Source organism: Schistocerca serialis, chromosome 2 (genome assembly GCF_023864345.2).
Source record: "Schistocerca serialis cubense isolate TAMUIC-IGC-003099 chromosome 2, iqSchSeri2.2, whole genome shotgun sequence".
Taxonomy (NCBI): domain Eukaryota; kingdom Metazoa; phylum Arthropoda; class Insecta; order Orthoptera; family Acrididae; genus Schistocerca; species Schistocerca serialis.
The window spans coordinates 28064047-28081426 of NC_064639.1; the positions used below are offsets into that span (position 1 = coordinate 28064047).

The window sequence follows — 17380 nt, forward strand, 5'->3', positions numbered from 1 at the left end:
CAAAGTCACCCGAGCAACTAATTCTACACAAAATGGGAAAGCCCCTGGAAAAGGTACAATAGCAAATTTATGGCTAAAGAAGTTCACCTCAACACATTCACATCCAACTAAATTATTTGAGATATCTAAAAACAAAGAAGCTGTACACACACACACACACACACACACACACACACACACACACACCCGTCCGCACATATACATGTACATATACTTACACAGACGTGTGTGTGTGTGTGTGTGTGTGTGTGTGTGTGTGTGTGTGTGTGTGTGTGTGTGTTTAATAAACAACAACTGATTGGAGGTCCAAACGTATTTCGTGGACTCCGTTTGAACTTTACATGTGATGTACAAGCCGTGTTTGGAGGTAGTACATGGCTCACACTTGCTGTAGTATGGGGTAATCATTGTGATTACGGTGGCCTTGAAGCCTTCCCAGATGCAAATATTCTTACATGGAAGACATGGAGTATAGTAGAGACAACAAGACTCTTAGGTAAAGTTCCATATGGTACACTTGTTTCCAGTATGCCATTTATGCGCGCGCAAGTGTAAACCTGTCCCTTTTTTCCCCAAGGTAAGTCTTTCCACTCCTGGGATTGGAATGACTCCTTACCCTCTCCCTTTGTGTGTGTGTGTGTGTGTGTGTGTGTGTGTGTGTGTGTGTGTGTGTGTGGGCGCGCGCGCGCACACGTGTGCTAGTGTATATGTGTCCCTGTGACTTACTAGCATGCTTTAACAAACCACTGAGAATTCAGGTGGACATGGGTGCAGAAGCAATACTAGTCAATCACTCAAACAGAGAGGGAGAATCCAAATCCAAGTAAGTCTGATAATTGACTGATGCAAGTTATGGAACTAAATGGCAAGGTCATCAGTTCCATAATTCAAAAGTTGCTTGCGTAAGACAGAGGCGACATTCCATCAATATATGGGATACTGTCATTATGACCCATGTGCAGATGGCATAAGACAGTGGACTCCTTCCAAGGAAGAGTACAAGACTGCTGTAATCTCCTCTATTGTGTGTAGTTTATTACTGAGAGTGTAGAGCACCATATGCCACTTCACTTTTGGGAAAAGGTATTTGATGCTTACCTAGATTAGCATAGCTGCACTTGAAATCATGAAAGGGAGTGGCACTAAGTATCTGTGTCTCCAGCCAAATGGTCAGCCTGTTCGTTCCTGGGAGTGCCCACATGATTTGGGGCCCAGTGAAAGACAACAGAGCAGGAGCACAGGTAAGGGCACAGAGGTGGTCATAGATGGCAGAGACCAAAGGGTGATGAGAGCAGCATCAGTCTATAGGCTGCAAACTGCACTGAGCCAGATATATTAAAACATAATGGAGGAAGGCCTGAGAACCAAAATGGAGAGCCCTGAAAATGGCAAGCAACGCCGATGTGAACACACTACATAATACCAGCAGTAAATGGTATTCTGTGCAGTAGGAGAAATAAAAGCATCTCACACCCCCCCCCCCCCCCCCTCCCCGTCCATTTACCATTTTAGAACCATCACTGTTGAAGATGGTAGCACCCGGGAACTCTACAAGGACAGAATGTACAAGACGCCAGAATATCACATGGCCAACAGAGATCCTAGAACCGTCAAATAGGTCAGTCCGAATCTGTGGTTGAGGCTCCATTGCCGGCTGGTGTGGCTGAATGGTTCCAGGCACTTCAGACTGGAACTGTGTGACCGCTACGGTCAGAGGTTCAAATCTTGCCTCAGGCATGGATGTGTGAGATGTCCTTAGGTTAGTTATGTTTAAGTATTTCTAAGTTCTAGGGGACTGATGACCTTGGATGTTAAGTCCCATAGTGCTCAGAGCCATTTGAACCATTCGAGGCTCCATCAAATGGGGCTGGGTGGGAAGGGGGAGGAGGAAATACACAAGGTCATTTCCAGTGAGTAGAGATGAAAATCCAGACAGAAGGAAGCAAGCTGCACTCCAACCAGCAATCCCACCCAACGGTGGGTAGCAGGAGGGAGACATCCCTCATTTGCAAAGAAGATGGGGTACAAGGGATCATCAGGGTATCACCAAATGGCTGTTGCAAAAGAAACCAGCAGTTGGCTCTGTCATACATATAGAGTGGGAATCCCTGCTTCTGAAAGGTGATTGTTTACAGGACTAGCACAGAACACACACCTAAAGCGAGATGCACCCCGTAAGAATTGAGAGGGTCAAGTAGTTTCACAGTGGAAGGAGCCACTGAGTCATAAACCTGGCAACCATAGTCTAGTCTGGACAAAACCTGAGCATAGTAAAGATGGAGAAGATAAGCATGATCTGCATCCCAAGATGTGTGGCCAGGGGCAGAGAGCATTAAGCTTACACATGCAGGGTGTCTTCAGGTAGAGAATATGGGGCAGTCATGCCAGCTTTTTATCAAAAGTAAGACCAAAGAAACAGGACTGCACTACAACATTGAGGCTTTGGTTGCCTAAATAAAGTCCTGGATCAGTCTGTGCCGAGGGTAAGCAGCAAAAATTTGTAACTTGTATTTTGTAGGGAGAAAACTGGAAGCTGTGGGGGAGAGTCTATCGAGAGGCCAGGTGGATGGCAAATTGTGAAGGGATGGCACCAACAAGCCAAATACAGTTTAAGACCCTGAGTAGATGATGCCTATGGGTAATATCCAAGTGTTGGACAATCTGGTTTGGTTGGAATTCGGGCGTGGTACTGTGCCATGTGAAGAGGTAAAAGCTTGCAGGAATTCCCATTCAGTGAAAGGTTCATTATAGGATTCTGCTTGGTGGGGGTTGAACAGAAGGAGGGTTCTTCAGCTCAGTGTTTCCGGCAGAGGAAGGTAGCAAGATAGGAAGAGGACGCTGAAGCTGCCACAAAATGTCTTACTAGGTGTTCTGCAAAGACCAGTGGATCAGTATAAGGAGCGACCTATAGGATATGGCCAGGGAGGTTTAACAACACCCGGTGGGGTGGGTGTGGCAACTGCAAGGGTAGGAGAAAGTAGAAGTGGATGGGAATGGAGTAAAGACACTGTTGGTGTGGCGTGGGGGGTGGGGGGGGTGGGGGGGCGAAAGGATGCAACAGTTGAAAGAAAAAGAAACTGACAGTGGGTTGGGTTAGGTAATATTTTTGGTGAAAATCAATGTAAGATAGACAATCTATGGACCTGAACTCTATCTTCTTTTCTTTTTTATAAACTGAGCGATCAGGCAAGAGTGGAGAGTGACAGTCATGACAGTTTGCTCACGTAGGTAGTGGAATACAGGGGCCTCCCACATGAAGTGTGTGGCCACAGTCGTCACACACAGGGACCACCACACAGCAGGAAGCCTTATGACCAAAACGTAAGTGCCACAAGCACCTTACTGGTGGTGGGATGCATGGCTTTACATCACATCATTAAAGCACAATCTTCACCATCTTTGGCAGCATATCCCCCTAAAAAGCCAGAATATTCTAGCGCCTTTATTGTGCAGAATAAAGGCGCTAGAATTGTTCTGGTTGTCTTTATGACCCTCCTGGGAATGTTGAACAAAATGAATGTGGTGTCACTCCAGATCAGCCTGGAGTTCCTCATCATTTTTTAGGATGAGATCCATGAAACATCACTCCCTGGACCATATTCAGAGACTGGTGAGGGTAATAGACACTGGGATGTCACCAGGGTGATCACAATCATGGAGGGCTGTAGACTGGGCAGCAGGAAAAGTTTTGATGAACAGCGTGCCCAACCGCATCTCACTGACAGAGTACACCTCAAACTTGTCCTCTATACTCTCAACAAAACACAATGGCTTTGTGGCCGTGAATGCATTCCTATCCCTCATAGTACAACCAGGTAGAGGGGGAAAGGGTTTCTTCCCAAGATGGCAAGTCTGGCCCTCTTCCCAGGGTGCAGCCAGGAAAGGGAAGGCTGCAGGGTCATACAAATCAGCACTAATCAGAGATGGCTATTAGAGAGTGGCCATATGACAAGCATCTTCCTCGATACCACCTGCTCCTATCGGGGGTTCTGCCCATTGACATTAGCCAGCCACAGCAACTGCTCTCTAGCACAGCGGTCGTTTCTGAGACTTCCAATGCTCCAGGATGACAAGCAACCACTCCTTGGTACACACATGGAGGGAACAGCTCAGGTATCAATTGTGTGTTACCTGTGTTGTCCGGAGGCTCAGCCACATGGATACATAACAGCCCCACCATATGGACAGCCTGTACCTGCTTGTTACCTTATGTGATGGAGGGGGTTATGGCAGTGAAGGAAGGGGGGGGAGGGGAATCTATGCCATAGATAGTAGGGAGGGAGGGAGTTCTTCCCCAAATGGCACACAGTAAAGATAGAAAATTTAGAAGTGGAGGCCAAATCCCAAAAGGATGAAAGGGAACAAGTGAGAGGTACAAAATCTCAAGCAGCACAGAGAATGTGGTGGATAGCCAGGTGAACATATATAAAAAACACAGAGAGGAAGGAGGGGGGGGGGGCAGTGGAGAAAAAGCCAGGATGTGGGGGGGAGGGGCTCAGTGAACAAAATGCAGCCCAGGAAAGAAGAATGGGCTGTGATAGCTCGGAGCCTCACATGCACCACGCACGAGCTCACAAAAGAACCATGAGTTCGCACAAGCTCACAAAAGAACCTAGAGTTCCTGGAGGGGGGGGGGGGGGGCGGCTCCCTCTCTGCCCCGCTGCCACAGAGGCTGGTGAGTTATAACAAACACCACATTCCCAGTCTGACTATTTTCTGCACCTGTGACTAACAAGGCTATGGTTTGTTCATTAACATCCCTATTTGTGGACAATGCTTACACTGAAAATCTGTTTGCTTTTAACACATTCAAACTGTATTGCTTCTCTACCAATGAGGAACTGTATTTAGTTCCAGATCAAATATCATTCCAATAGTTAGATGCTCTGTGCCGAATTTTGTGACCTGTTTTCTCCTTAACTGGGTTGTTGAACATATTTTCAAGATCATATTACGTTAATACAATTTGTCCATCCCCATTTTTTCTGGGTCCACCTGGTATTGGTAACTTTACGGAGTTAATAAAAAGTAGAATAAGATCATCTTCAGTCCCTCAATAGTATTTGTTCTCCTCGTTTGAATGAATGATCAGCACCACTAGTGATAGTAAAAAAGTTAGCTCATAAATTACACCTCTGCAATGACTTTAAAAACATCTATTAATGCAGAGTCAATAATTGACACCTTCCCCCTGCTATACCCTGGCATGCTGTTAGCAAAATTACTGACGGTCTTATTTTTCAAAAACAGAGATTCATCTACAGCTGCTGCTTGACAAATAATCTGAACACCTTCTAGTTATCTATAATCCATTTATCCCTTATCAATACCAGTCTGTGCCTTTTGGCATGGCAAGCTCACCAGCTAGTTTCCAATGGATTTTACAGCCACTTATTGCATCAGTTCCAGACTGTCTCAACTGTTTAGATGGTGTAGTAGTATCTGGTGCCTCTTCATAGGAACATTTGCAGAGATTTCACGCTGTATTTTCTGTTTTACAGTCTGGAAGATAAAAGTGCAATTTGGACAAGATGCAGGTTTATCAACCATTAATTATTTATTTGGATTTTGAAATGTCATGAGTTGGAATTCAACCACGGCACCAGCATATGGATGCTATTGCCACACTGCCACACCCCACATCTCTTAAGGAATTACAGGAATTTTTATTCAAACTTGTGTACTACCCCATATCAGTGAAAAACGCTGACACTGTGGCACAACCATTCCATGCATTATTACATAAAAATGTTCCTTTCCAATAGTGCCCAACTTATGACCACGCATTAAAATTGTTAAAATTTAAGCTGCAGTTGGCTACTTGTTTGGTAACTTTCCAGCAGAACCAGCCACTTATGTTTGTGATTGATGCATTTCAGTTTTTAATCAGCACCATTCTCACTCAGAAGTATACAAACACTTCCAAACGCCCTATTGCATATACCTCTATCTCCTTAAATTCAGCACAACAAGCATGACAGTTTTATTCTCAGACAGAGAAAGAGGCTTCGGAAATAGTGTATGCTCTAAATTATTTCATGTTTTTCTATACAGTTCATGAGCTAGTTATAGACCACAAACCACTGTTGTCTCTTTTTAACCCTTTGGCCTGATTCCAGGTTGTAGAGCCCTCCATCCTTCACTGTGATGACGTGTGTTTATTGCATGGTTACCACTGGGGTGTGTCATGTACCAAAGCATTAGCATGTAGAAATATTTTCTGGCCAGGCATTGATGGGCAAATGGTGAAGGTTGTAATGGCACACCAACAGTGTGACACCCATCAGCAGGCTCTGCACACTTCCTCGTCACCGTGGCCAGATCCATAGCAGCCTTGGGAACAAGTTTGCGAACATTTTGCAGGTCCTTTTCTAAATTTCTGTGTTTCCATAAGTGGTGCATTGTCCAGCTACTTCTCCAGTGCAGTAACTTCAGCATTATCAAATATTTCTGCAATGGAAGGTCTTCCATATGTTAGTTACAGACAATGTCCCGCAGTTCATATCCCATAAACTTTAAAATTTTTGTAAAAAACTGGAGTTTGACACAGGTCTCCTCCTTTCCACCCTAAATCAAATGGGGAAGCAGAACAATTAGTATGAAAATTTAAGATTCAAATGAAAAAGTATGTTTTGTACATGCCAGCAGAAGCACCTCTCAACCAGTTCGTCAGTTATTATAAGCTCACCCACGTCTGTGGTAACAATCCAGCAGAAGTATACCATAGTTGTCTGTCTAAGACACTGCTACATTTGCTTTGACTAATGCCAGGCCATCAACCAGTACTGGTGCCACATCACTTCTAGCTTGGCAAGGGTGTTTGGGTTCACACGTTTGGCCTCTGGCCAAAATGGATGCCAGCAATAATCACAAGTGTCTGTAGCTGATACGTCGACCAGCTGCAACTTCAACTTCATGTGGCAGTTGTGCATCTCCACCACCCCAACGTCCTTCATCTGCTCGGCTGTCTCCTACATCGCGGCTGGTGCCCTCACTTTCTCTGTCACTATTGCCAACATCATCAACATTGTCTCCTCTGCTGTGGGTGCCCCTTAACCTATTGGAAGTAGTCACAGCTGACGCCTATGCCAGTGCCACCTCCATCACAGCTGGAGCTGCCTGTCACATCACCTTCACTGCCATCTTCTTCCCTGGGGCTGAACTCTGCTGTGCAGACAGAAGCTGTGCCAGGACCACCTGTCTCACAACGGCCTCTCACATGGGTGTTGGTGCTCCACTCTTTTGTGCTCACCCCACTCCCGATATTGCACACTGATGGCAGTGCATCACAATTTGAAGACTTACGTTGACAAAAAAAACTGACATGAGAACAGTGCCCACTTCATTGTAAAGGAAGAGGTGTGCCATAACTACCAATTTTGTAGTGCATGTGAAGTTTGTGTTTGATTCGGCCATTAGAGACCACCTGGCCTGCTAAAATGACACCACTTGCATATGCAGCCTGGGGCTGTGACCCCTGTAGGAACTAGTGAATACGTAGGCCGGAGCACCAGTCTCCAGTGGCCACTTGTGCATCGCTAATTGTACGGTACTTTGTCTTCCTAGTGTGTGTACTATTTCGGCAATAAATTAGTGTTTTCCGATAACAACAACTATGTCTCATCACTTGTCATAATTTTTTGGAGAAATGAAATGTCCTAATTTTGCGTTTCAATCAACTCGCAAAAGCGTCCCAGCATCATTGTTTTTGTCTGGGAGACAAGGTGTGTCAGACAATTTTTGCACACACCTTTCTCTTCTTCAAAAGATTCTGGAGAACATAGTACACACATGTTTTGGGGATGTTGCTGAAATATGATTTGTGATGACAACAGTGCTGACATGATGTGACCACCCATCCACGATTTAACACTGCCTACTCACAAATGACTGGTCAGATGCACATCTATTGTACAGTGTTGTCAGTTCAAGCTGCCACCATAATACTACACTGCTGCTACTGATTCACTGGCAATAAAATCAGTCTCCGTACGTCTTGTATGAATGGTGTATTTCACTATTTCAAGTGCAAGTACAAATACAGATATTTTTATGGATGCACAAGCTAAAAATATTGTGGCCAAATTGAAGATAAATATAAATAATACCATTCAAGATATTTTTTGCATTAAAGCAACCACTATATTATTCACTTATGTTAGATGATAAATTGAAGCAGATTCAATGACCAAATAATATTACTGTTATCTTGAGAATGGTGGTGTGGCTCCAAAAGGCAGTGTACTGAAGTGGAATAATACAGTAGTTTTGCTCAAGACAGTTCATAACTGATAAAAACATTCCACACAGTCATGCAAAGCCCGGGATGAGAAATTTGTCAAATATGTAAATAAATAAAAACCAAATTGCTCCTCTTACAAAAATTACTATATGAAACACATTATTGTAAAAAGTATTTTATCAATAATCTGGTTTCTTTCTACATTATAGTCTTAATATTTTAAATGTATGGCAAACTCAATATCCCCCATTGTGACATGTAGGAAACACACAAATCTTTAAACGCAAGTTATGTGGAAGTGTTTACATGTGATGACAGCTGAATCTAATCTGTGTGAGCCTGAAATAAATCCAGATTGTCACACACAGTACATTGTCACAGGGTGTAAATATAGAAATGTTAATTAAAACAAAACTTCTTGTGTACATAGTTCCGCGTAGTCAGCGCGTACACAACTTTCCCAATAGAGCGCGCCCCGCTAAGCACAACAGTGCAGGCGCAGCGCTCATCTGCCTCCACACTACGAGATGGTGCTGTCTTAGAGACAGACCAAATTCTGCTTCTCCCAATCCGCGTATTAATATGTAACGCATCCAATGAGATTGCTGCTAACGTAGAACCTTTTCTCCACGTGGATCAGACTCGCGCAGTGATACCTGAACGCGCGAGGGATTATAACGAGAGTACAGACCTCCGATTAGTCAGGCCGCATTAGTCTGTACCAGTTTGTAGTCAAGATTCAGTCTGCACCTAATAAGATTATCATATTCCTGTACATAGCCATGAAGATAAATGTATAGACACTCTGTCACATATCAGAGATATGTGAGAATAAGATTAACGTACCAGGACCATAGGAACTTCAGATTGTCAATTGTAAACAGCATCCAGAATCAAGTTATGAAATGTCGATTATTTTTATTATTTTAATAAATGTGTGTGAAAATTAATCAAGTTCTCCTTAAAGTTGGTCCCCGTCAATCTGCTACTCTAAGCGTGCAAGCAGCATTTCTATCATCTGACCTAACGGCAGAAGATAAACACGCCACAATAAGACCACGAGACATATTTCTGACACTCGCCTATTTCATTAGAGTGACAAGTCAAATAATCTGACGGTGTGTGTACTGAAGGTCTTACAGTATGCACCCCACATTGGCGACGAGGTGTTAAGGAAGCAGATAATTTCAGCACAATTACGGATGACCGCGTGTGAGCATGAAATAAAATAGAATTACAGTGGACTTTGGGACACTGCATACTTGACTGTTAACACGCTCTCTTGCAGCTAAAATATCATTATTGCAGTAATCTAGTCGCACTTGGAAATTTCAGATAACCATGGACCTCACGGCACAGATCATAAATCTCGTGGCACAAATACAACAGACGCAACAGGCATCGCTTACAAGAGTGGAATGTTTGGAGTCACAGCCTGCCGTAGCATTTACGCTACAAATTAAACTTCCGCCACCATCTTTCGCAGTTTACAACAGCAAGGACGAAGCGTGGCCGGACTATGCAGCACACCTGGAACAGCACTTCCTCACACACCAGATATCAGGTCTTATTTTTTGGCAAATTGCAGCGCAGCTGTCTACAACCTTATCTTAAAAGTGAGTCCGATTTGTGAACCGACAAATTTGTCATTCCCAGCTATTAAAGGCTTGCTCAAAAAATACTTCGACAAGCAAACGCATATGTCACTGCTGCAAGGCATAAATTATACTTATGCAAGAAAAAGGCACAGCAGACATACATGGAAGGGATTACACAGTTGCAAGGATTAACTAGGAACTGCAAATTTATTTGTGAAAGCGAAAAGTGTAAAATGTCCTATGCAGATTCTTTAATATGTGATATGCTCATAATGCATTCACCAGACGAGAAATTAAGGAAAGAGCTCCTCATTTACTCAATGCATCCTTGCAAGATTGTTCACCAATCATTCGAGCACACAAAGCAATCCAAGCTTCTGCGAGTGTGGTACAAGACGACGGCTGTGACATGTTCATGGCACAGGCATTCATCAAGGAGCAACACGGCCCACGTACCCAAGGCCGTAAACAGGAGAGCAAGGTTAGGCTCATGTGATCTAAGAACGGATCACACACCCAAACTAAAAGACTAAAGTTGAAATCATGTCATACATGTGAAATCAATCATCACAGACACAATTGTTACTATCGTAACGCACATTGTGATTTTTGCAAACGAAAGGGGCACAAATCAGAAGTGTGTAATAAGAAAAGTGTACAGTCTAGAAATAAGTTTAGCAATAAGAAAGTGCTCATTTTAAGAAGTATACCTCCAATGCATGTGACAATATGAATAGGCAAGACTATATTCAGGTTTCAAAAGTTAAACATAAAGTTAATGCTATTGTACAAAACAGGAACAAATCTTTGTATGTCACGTTACTGGTGAACAAAATACATATCAAATTCCAGATTGACAAAGGATCGTCGATATCTATCATAAATCTGCACGTGCATAAATGGCTAGGTTCTCCTAAATTGCAGCATTTTGACGGCTCACTGTGCAGCTACAGTAATGAACAAATTCCAGTCAAAGGTGCACTGACGACGGAAGTAACTTACAAACAGTTTACCAAGACAGATACTTTAGCAGTAGTTAACACTCATAAGGCATCAAACTTGCTGGGTCTGGATCTCTTTAATGAATTAGGCTTCACAATCCATGAAGTGAAACAGGTCACACATGAAGTTCCGAAAGGAAAATTACAAACAGTGTTGCAGAAGTAAGAAGATATTTTTTCCTTCGCGACAGGCAGAGTAACAGATTACCATGCACACATTACACCGACACCGAATGCAGTGCCAAAGTTTTGCAAAGCTACAACTGTCCCTTACTCAATGAAAGAACGCGTAAAACAAGAAATTGACAGTTTAGAAGGCGATGGTATTATCGAACCAGTCACATGTAGCGCCTGGGCAACACCAATCGTTGTCATAGAAAAGACAAATGAATCATTGTGTATCTGTGGAGATTTCAAGACTACTGTCAATTCACAGTGCATTGTAGATACATACCCGATTCCGAAACCGGAAGAACTGATGTATAAATTAGCAGGGGGTGTGTATTTCGCCGAACTGGATTTAAAGGAAGCATATCTGCAGATCCCTTTAGACAAAGATACACAAAAGTTTATGGTCATAAATACTCCATTTGGATTTTACAGATACAAGCGCTTACCATTTAGTATCGCAAGTGCACCAAGCATCTTTCAATGTTACTTGGAACAATTAATTAGAAACTGTCCTAACACAGTTAACTATCTCGATGACATAATCGTCTCGGGAAAAACTCCACAAGATTTACTAGATAACCTGGAAGCACTGTTCAAGGTTCTCAGAAAGGCCAATCTCAGATGCAACAAGGACAAATGTATATTTTTTGTCAAGAAAATTTAGTATTTAAGACATGTATTGTCAAATTACAGAATCAGTCCGACACCACAGCATATAGAAGCAATACAGAAATTGCCAGCTTCGAAAGACTTAAAGCAACTAAGAGCTTTATTAGGCTGAGTTAATTATTACCAGAAATTCATACCAAAAGCAGCCGAAATTTCAGAACCATTGCACAGATTGCTTCGCAAAGGTGTCGTGTGGAATTTATCCAACGAAAGCCAGCGCGCATTCGACAAGCTGAAACAAAGTGTAGTAGACGCAAAATGTGTTACGACAAATGACCCACAAAAGTTGATCACTATTGCAGCGGATTCATCAGATTACGGGACTGGTGCAGTAATGTCCCATAAACATCAAGGAATTTAATGACCGATTGCATATGCGTTGAAGACTTTAAACTCAAGTCAATGAAACTATAGCCAAGTAGAAAAAGAGACACTAGCAATTATCTTTGCCGTGAAGAAGTTTCATGACTACATATACGGACGAAAACTTATTCTGCTCACAGACCATAAGCCATTGGTGACAATATTCGAACCACATAATAGTATATCCCCTAAGACAGAACAGCGTTTACGATCTTGGGCATTGCTACTGTCTAATTACACCTACGAGATCTTATGCAGATCAACGGCAAAACATGCCAACGCCGATGTACTTTCACGTCTACCGGCAAGTTAAGATGAATATTTTGACAAATCAGAGGATGTATGTTTTCAGATAGATGTAATCAGTGAGGACGTAGTGGACGTAGTGCCCAAAGATCCAGTGTTATCAAAGATAAAGCAAAATATTCTTACAGAATGGCCAACCGATAAGAACATGTTAGATCAGCCAGAAGTGAAATCTTATTGGAACATGAGACATGCTCTCACAGTGCACAGAGGTGTCATATTAGTTCACAGTGAAATGGGAAAAACAGGAGTAGTTATACCCAAAGCCCTCAGGACTAAAGTGCTAACAATGTTACACCAATGTTGTTGGGGCATAGTATGCATGAAACGCATGGCCAGAGAACATTGCTACTGGAAGAACATTGATAAAGATATTGAAACAATGCTTACTAACTGTAAATTCTGTCAGACGCATCAACCAGCTCCGCCAAGACAGTATTTTCCGTGGCCGCAAGCAACAGAACCTTGGTCAAAATTGCATATTGACTATGCAGGCCCTTTCTTGGAACTTCTTGGTTAATTGTCATTGATGGATTTTCAAAATTCCCTTTTGTACTACAAATGCGTATAACTTCTTCAGCGACAACAATTCAAGCATTGTCAAAGATCTTTTCCATTGAAGGATTGCCTCAAACCATAGTGACTGATAATGGCACACAATTTATGTTGCAAGAATTCCAGTCATTCTGCCAGATGAACCGAATTGCACATTACAGGATGGCACCATTTCACCCTGAGGCTAATTGACTCGCCGAACGATTCGTACGAACGTTCAAGGCACACATGACAAAGTTGGTGCAACAGTACAACAAAGAGATTTCCTTATTAATTTTTCTGTCACAATACGGGGCTACCCCACACGAGGCACAGTCACCAGCAGAAAAACTGCATGGTCGACAACAAAGGACTTTGATGTCTATCCTAAAACCAACAATACATCCAGAAAATGATCAACGAACATCGAAAGGATGACAATTCAACGTAAATGACAAGGTCCTCGTAACTGTCTACAGTCGAGGAAAACGTACTTTGACACAAGGAATCATTGTAGAATGCATTGGAAATGTCATGTATAGAATAAGAACGCAAAACGGCATAGTTATTCGCCACACTAATCAATTACGGCACCAAAGGCAGCAGTCACATATAGGCAGAACACCTAGGCTGTTTCATTTTGCAGACTTAGAAGCAGATGTCAACACCGAGCAGCTCGCAGGATGCCAGACGCCGTCACTGGCAGCCGACGCCGCCGTCGATGACACAGACACCACCACCGACGCCGACGCAGCACCTTCAGTGGCAGCCGACTACACCAGCCGTCCACAGCTGACAGCAGAGCAGATGGATGTTGAAGAAGAATTATATTTACGCTATGGCCACTGTACCGATGTTGAAATGCAATTATGTAACAAAATTTTTGCTTCTCCAGTTCCCTGTTCAGTAGGTTTTGAGTGGGTTTTCCTAGCGGGCCGCGGGCGAATGCCACGGGGAGCAACATGTGTGCACCCACAGACATACACACGCTGGAAAGCAAGGAAGCAGGAAAAAAGGCTTTTCAAGCAAACTTCATAAGCCTTTTTACTTCCCCCAGAAGGGAGGGATGTTGTGTACATAGTTCTGTGTAGTCAGCGCGTACACAACTTTCCCAATAGAGTGCGCCCCACTAAGCACAACAGTGCAGGCGCAGTGCTCGCCCATCTCTGCACTACGAGATGGCGCTGTCAGAGACAGAACAAATTCTGCTTCCGCCGATCTGCGTATTAACAAGTAATGGAGCCAATGAGATTGCTGCTAACGTAGAACCGTTTCTCCTCACGGATCACACTCGCGCAGTGATACTTGAACGCACGAGGTATTATAACAAATGTATAGAGCCCTGATTAGTCAGTCTGCATTAGTAAAGTTTCAGTCTGCACCTAATACAATTGTCATATTCCTGTACATAGCCATGAAGAGAAATGTATACACTTTGTCAAGTATCAGAGATATGTGAGAATAAGATTAACGTACCAGGACCAAAGGAACTTCAGATCGTCAATTGTAAACAGCATCCAGAATCAAGTTACATAATGTCAATGCTTTTTATTATTTTAATAAATGTGTGTGAAAATTAATCAAGTTCTGTTTAAAGTTGGTCACCGTCAATCTGCTACTCTAAGCATGCAAGCGGCATTTCTATCGTCTGACTAATCGGCAGAAGATAAACACGCCACAATAAGACCACGAGACATATTGCTAACACTCGCCTACTTCATTAGAGCGACAAGTCAAACAATCTGATGGTGTGTGTACCGAAGGTCTTGCAGTACGCGCACCACACTTGTCTTCCAGGATATTGTGTCTGTTGTATTCAACCCTAAAAACATGGCAGAACCACCTATTACCAATCTTTAACATGCCAGTTAGTTTCTACTAGAAACCCACACTCAGGACTCACCTCCAGCTGTTGCACTTTTTTGTCAATGCTGGCAGGGTCACACAGACAGTAGCCTTCGGTAGATTCCTGGTCGACGAAGCAGTGTGACAGCTGCATCGCCATCTTGACTCTGGCCAAATGTGTTGGTGTCCAGTTCTACCAGAGAATGCTTGTGTAAGAGGTCCTTGACACCCATAAAATCTTTCTGCAGTGATCTGACAGCAGGAGTAGCTGTAAAATAAGTGTTACAGTTAAAATATCTTAGTACTGAAGTCGCTCTTATAATATAAGGAAAGGATGTGAGGGAGGGTATAGTTTTCTACAATTTGCCACTGCTGACTTTGAAAAAGTGTTGGCATAATTCCAACAATTAAAACATTAGTTGGGTCCTTTTTTAAATTGTTAGGTTGCAAGTGGTGGCTTTTTAAATAAGAAAAAATAAAGATGATGGTTACTAGAAACAGAAACTAGAGCAGTTTTGCTTATAAGGGATTTGCTTCTTTGGTCAATGCCACATCCCCCACCCTTCATAGAGCAGCAAAGTTTTTATTCATCATACCCATTTCCTCCCATTTCACTCACAAGTTCGATGTGTGAATAAGGAGTGCTTATGTGCCTGTGTGATTGTCATAATTTCTAAATCCATTCTCCCATTCCATATATAATATATACATAAATAATTGAACAATATTTGTAAATACTTCCCAGATAACAGGATCCCAACTTTCATATGTTGACTGTTGCAAGAGAAATTTATCACATTGATTTTTCAATTACTAACCCACCATTAAGAAACTGGATAAGAAATCTGTAACGTCCTATCTCAATGAGGAACTTTAAAGTTTCAGCGCAGGGCAGGAACGTGTAGACAAACTATTACCCAAGTTTAAAAGAGTAGCTGATGACATGCTGAATAGGTATGTACCCTGTACAACGGTTCATAATGAGAGGGAATTCCATCATATACAATTATTGTACAGAAACTTCTACAGAAACAGAGATTACTGCAAAATAATTGTAAAACACAGCATGGGGCTATAGGCAAAGAGCTGCCTGATGAAATGCATTTAAGAGACCAATGCATGATGTGCACACACACACACACACACACACACACACACACACACACACACACACACACACAAACCATTTTCTTCACATTGCAACTATGTTTCCAAATTTAGACCAAATCAGATACCCAAACCAACACAAATGACTGTCAGTGCGAGGAAATATAATCAACGCCATAATTAAACCAATTTTAAAACATAACAGAAAAATGCAATGTGTCTGTAAAATAATTTCTCTACAATTTTTGTATTTATACAGAATAGGTATAACTTCATTTAAATGTTTATTAGTGCATGCAAAACTCAAGACATTTTTACATAACTGCATTTATAGTTCTAAATGACCTCTATCACACTACAATTCAAAGATTGATCAATTGAATTTGACTGAATTAATTAATGTCATAAAAATGGCAATTCTTATGTCTTCAGTTATCTTCTTTATTATAAAAACTAAATACAACTAATGGAAAAATCATATAATTCCAAGAATTAAAGTTATTAAAACAAAATGGGAAAAGTGACTAGTAAATGTGGCATTACCAGCATATTGTAAAGTGTCCATTTTTGTGTGAAAAGGAAAGGGAAATGCATTGTCAGTTGGTTAGAGAGGGACATCAGTGGTGGAAGCTAGTAGCTTATTATGCATTGATGCTTGGCTATGCTGCACAACAAACTGTGTTTTTATAACCTGGGATTGATATAGAGCAGTAATGAAGGGATGACATGTCTTTTGGATATAAAAAAAAACAACTTGTGTCCAGTTTAATAATTGAACAACCCACTGCCCAACTTTTGAAAACAGCTGGAGAAATTAAAAGCAGGTTGAGGCACCAACCAAATAAGTAGGAAAATATGAATTTTTAAATTTAATATATTGCTCTCATCACAAAACTACAAGCACTAACACCTAAATATATGTACTATCATTATTGTCAGAAGAGCTAGCCAGTGATCTAATACTTTAGATATATAAGAGGGGTTGACACTAGGAAATAGAATCAGTTTTCAACGTTGAGCAGTGTCTTGAGGCTCTCATCACATTAGAAACTTAAATCCTCCTTAAAATGGAATCATTTCGTAATTCACTGCCTCTCAAAATTAGAGACCTTCCCTTCATCTTATTTCAGATTTTGTTTTCCCTTTTGTTAATTATCTTTCTTTTCTAGTGTGAAATATGAAACAGATTGTATTGGCATAAGTATAAGGGATAGTTGTGAATAGATGGTTCCTCAGTTTTTTCTGGAGAAAGTCACTCCCTTCTGTCACTAGTAGTGCCACGTTTTTACATACCGTAATAGTAGATGCACATGGGCCACGTTCTGGTATTTTGAGCCATCACTAATTATTACAATACAACTTACATGGTTATAGTTTAGATCAAAATTAAAGTATTGCACAATTTCAAGACAGGATGTGGACACATAGCATACGACATGACACCAAATATTTGGCCACTTAGTTCTGGCACATGAATGTGCATACTTTAATAAAAACTATCAGTAATTAAATAGATAATAACAAAGTACCTGTTTACTAAACAG

The 17380-nt window shown here is 41.8% G+C and overlaps 1 protein-coding gene across 1 annotated transcript in view; it reads left to right on the top strand.

Annotated features, from left to right (window-relative positions):
• LOC126458639 (uncharacterized protein DDB_G0287625-like) overlaps positions 1 to 6329 on the top strand; it is a 130164-nt gene extending 123835 nt beyond the window's left edge. Inside the window, exon 5 of the mRNA XM_050095807.1 lies at positions 6120 to 6329. Within this exon, the coding sequence (XP_049951764.1) occupies positions 6120 to 6329 (210 nt within the window). The remainder of the gene's footprint in view (positions 1 to 6119) is intronic.
• Positions 6330 to 17380: the final 11051 nt, after the last annotated feature.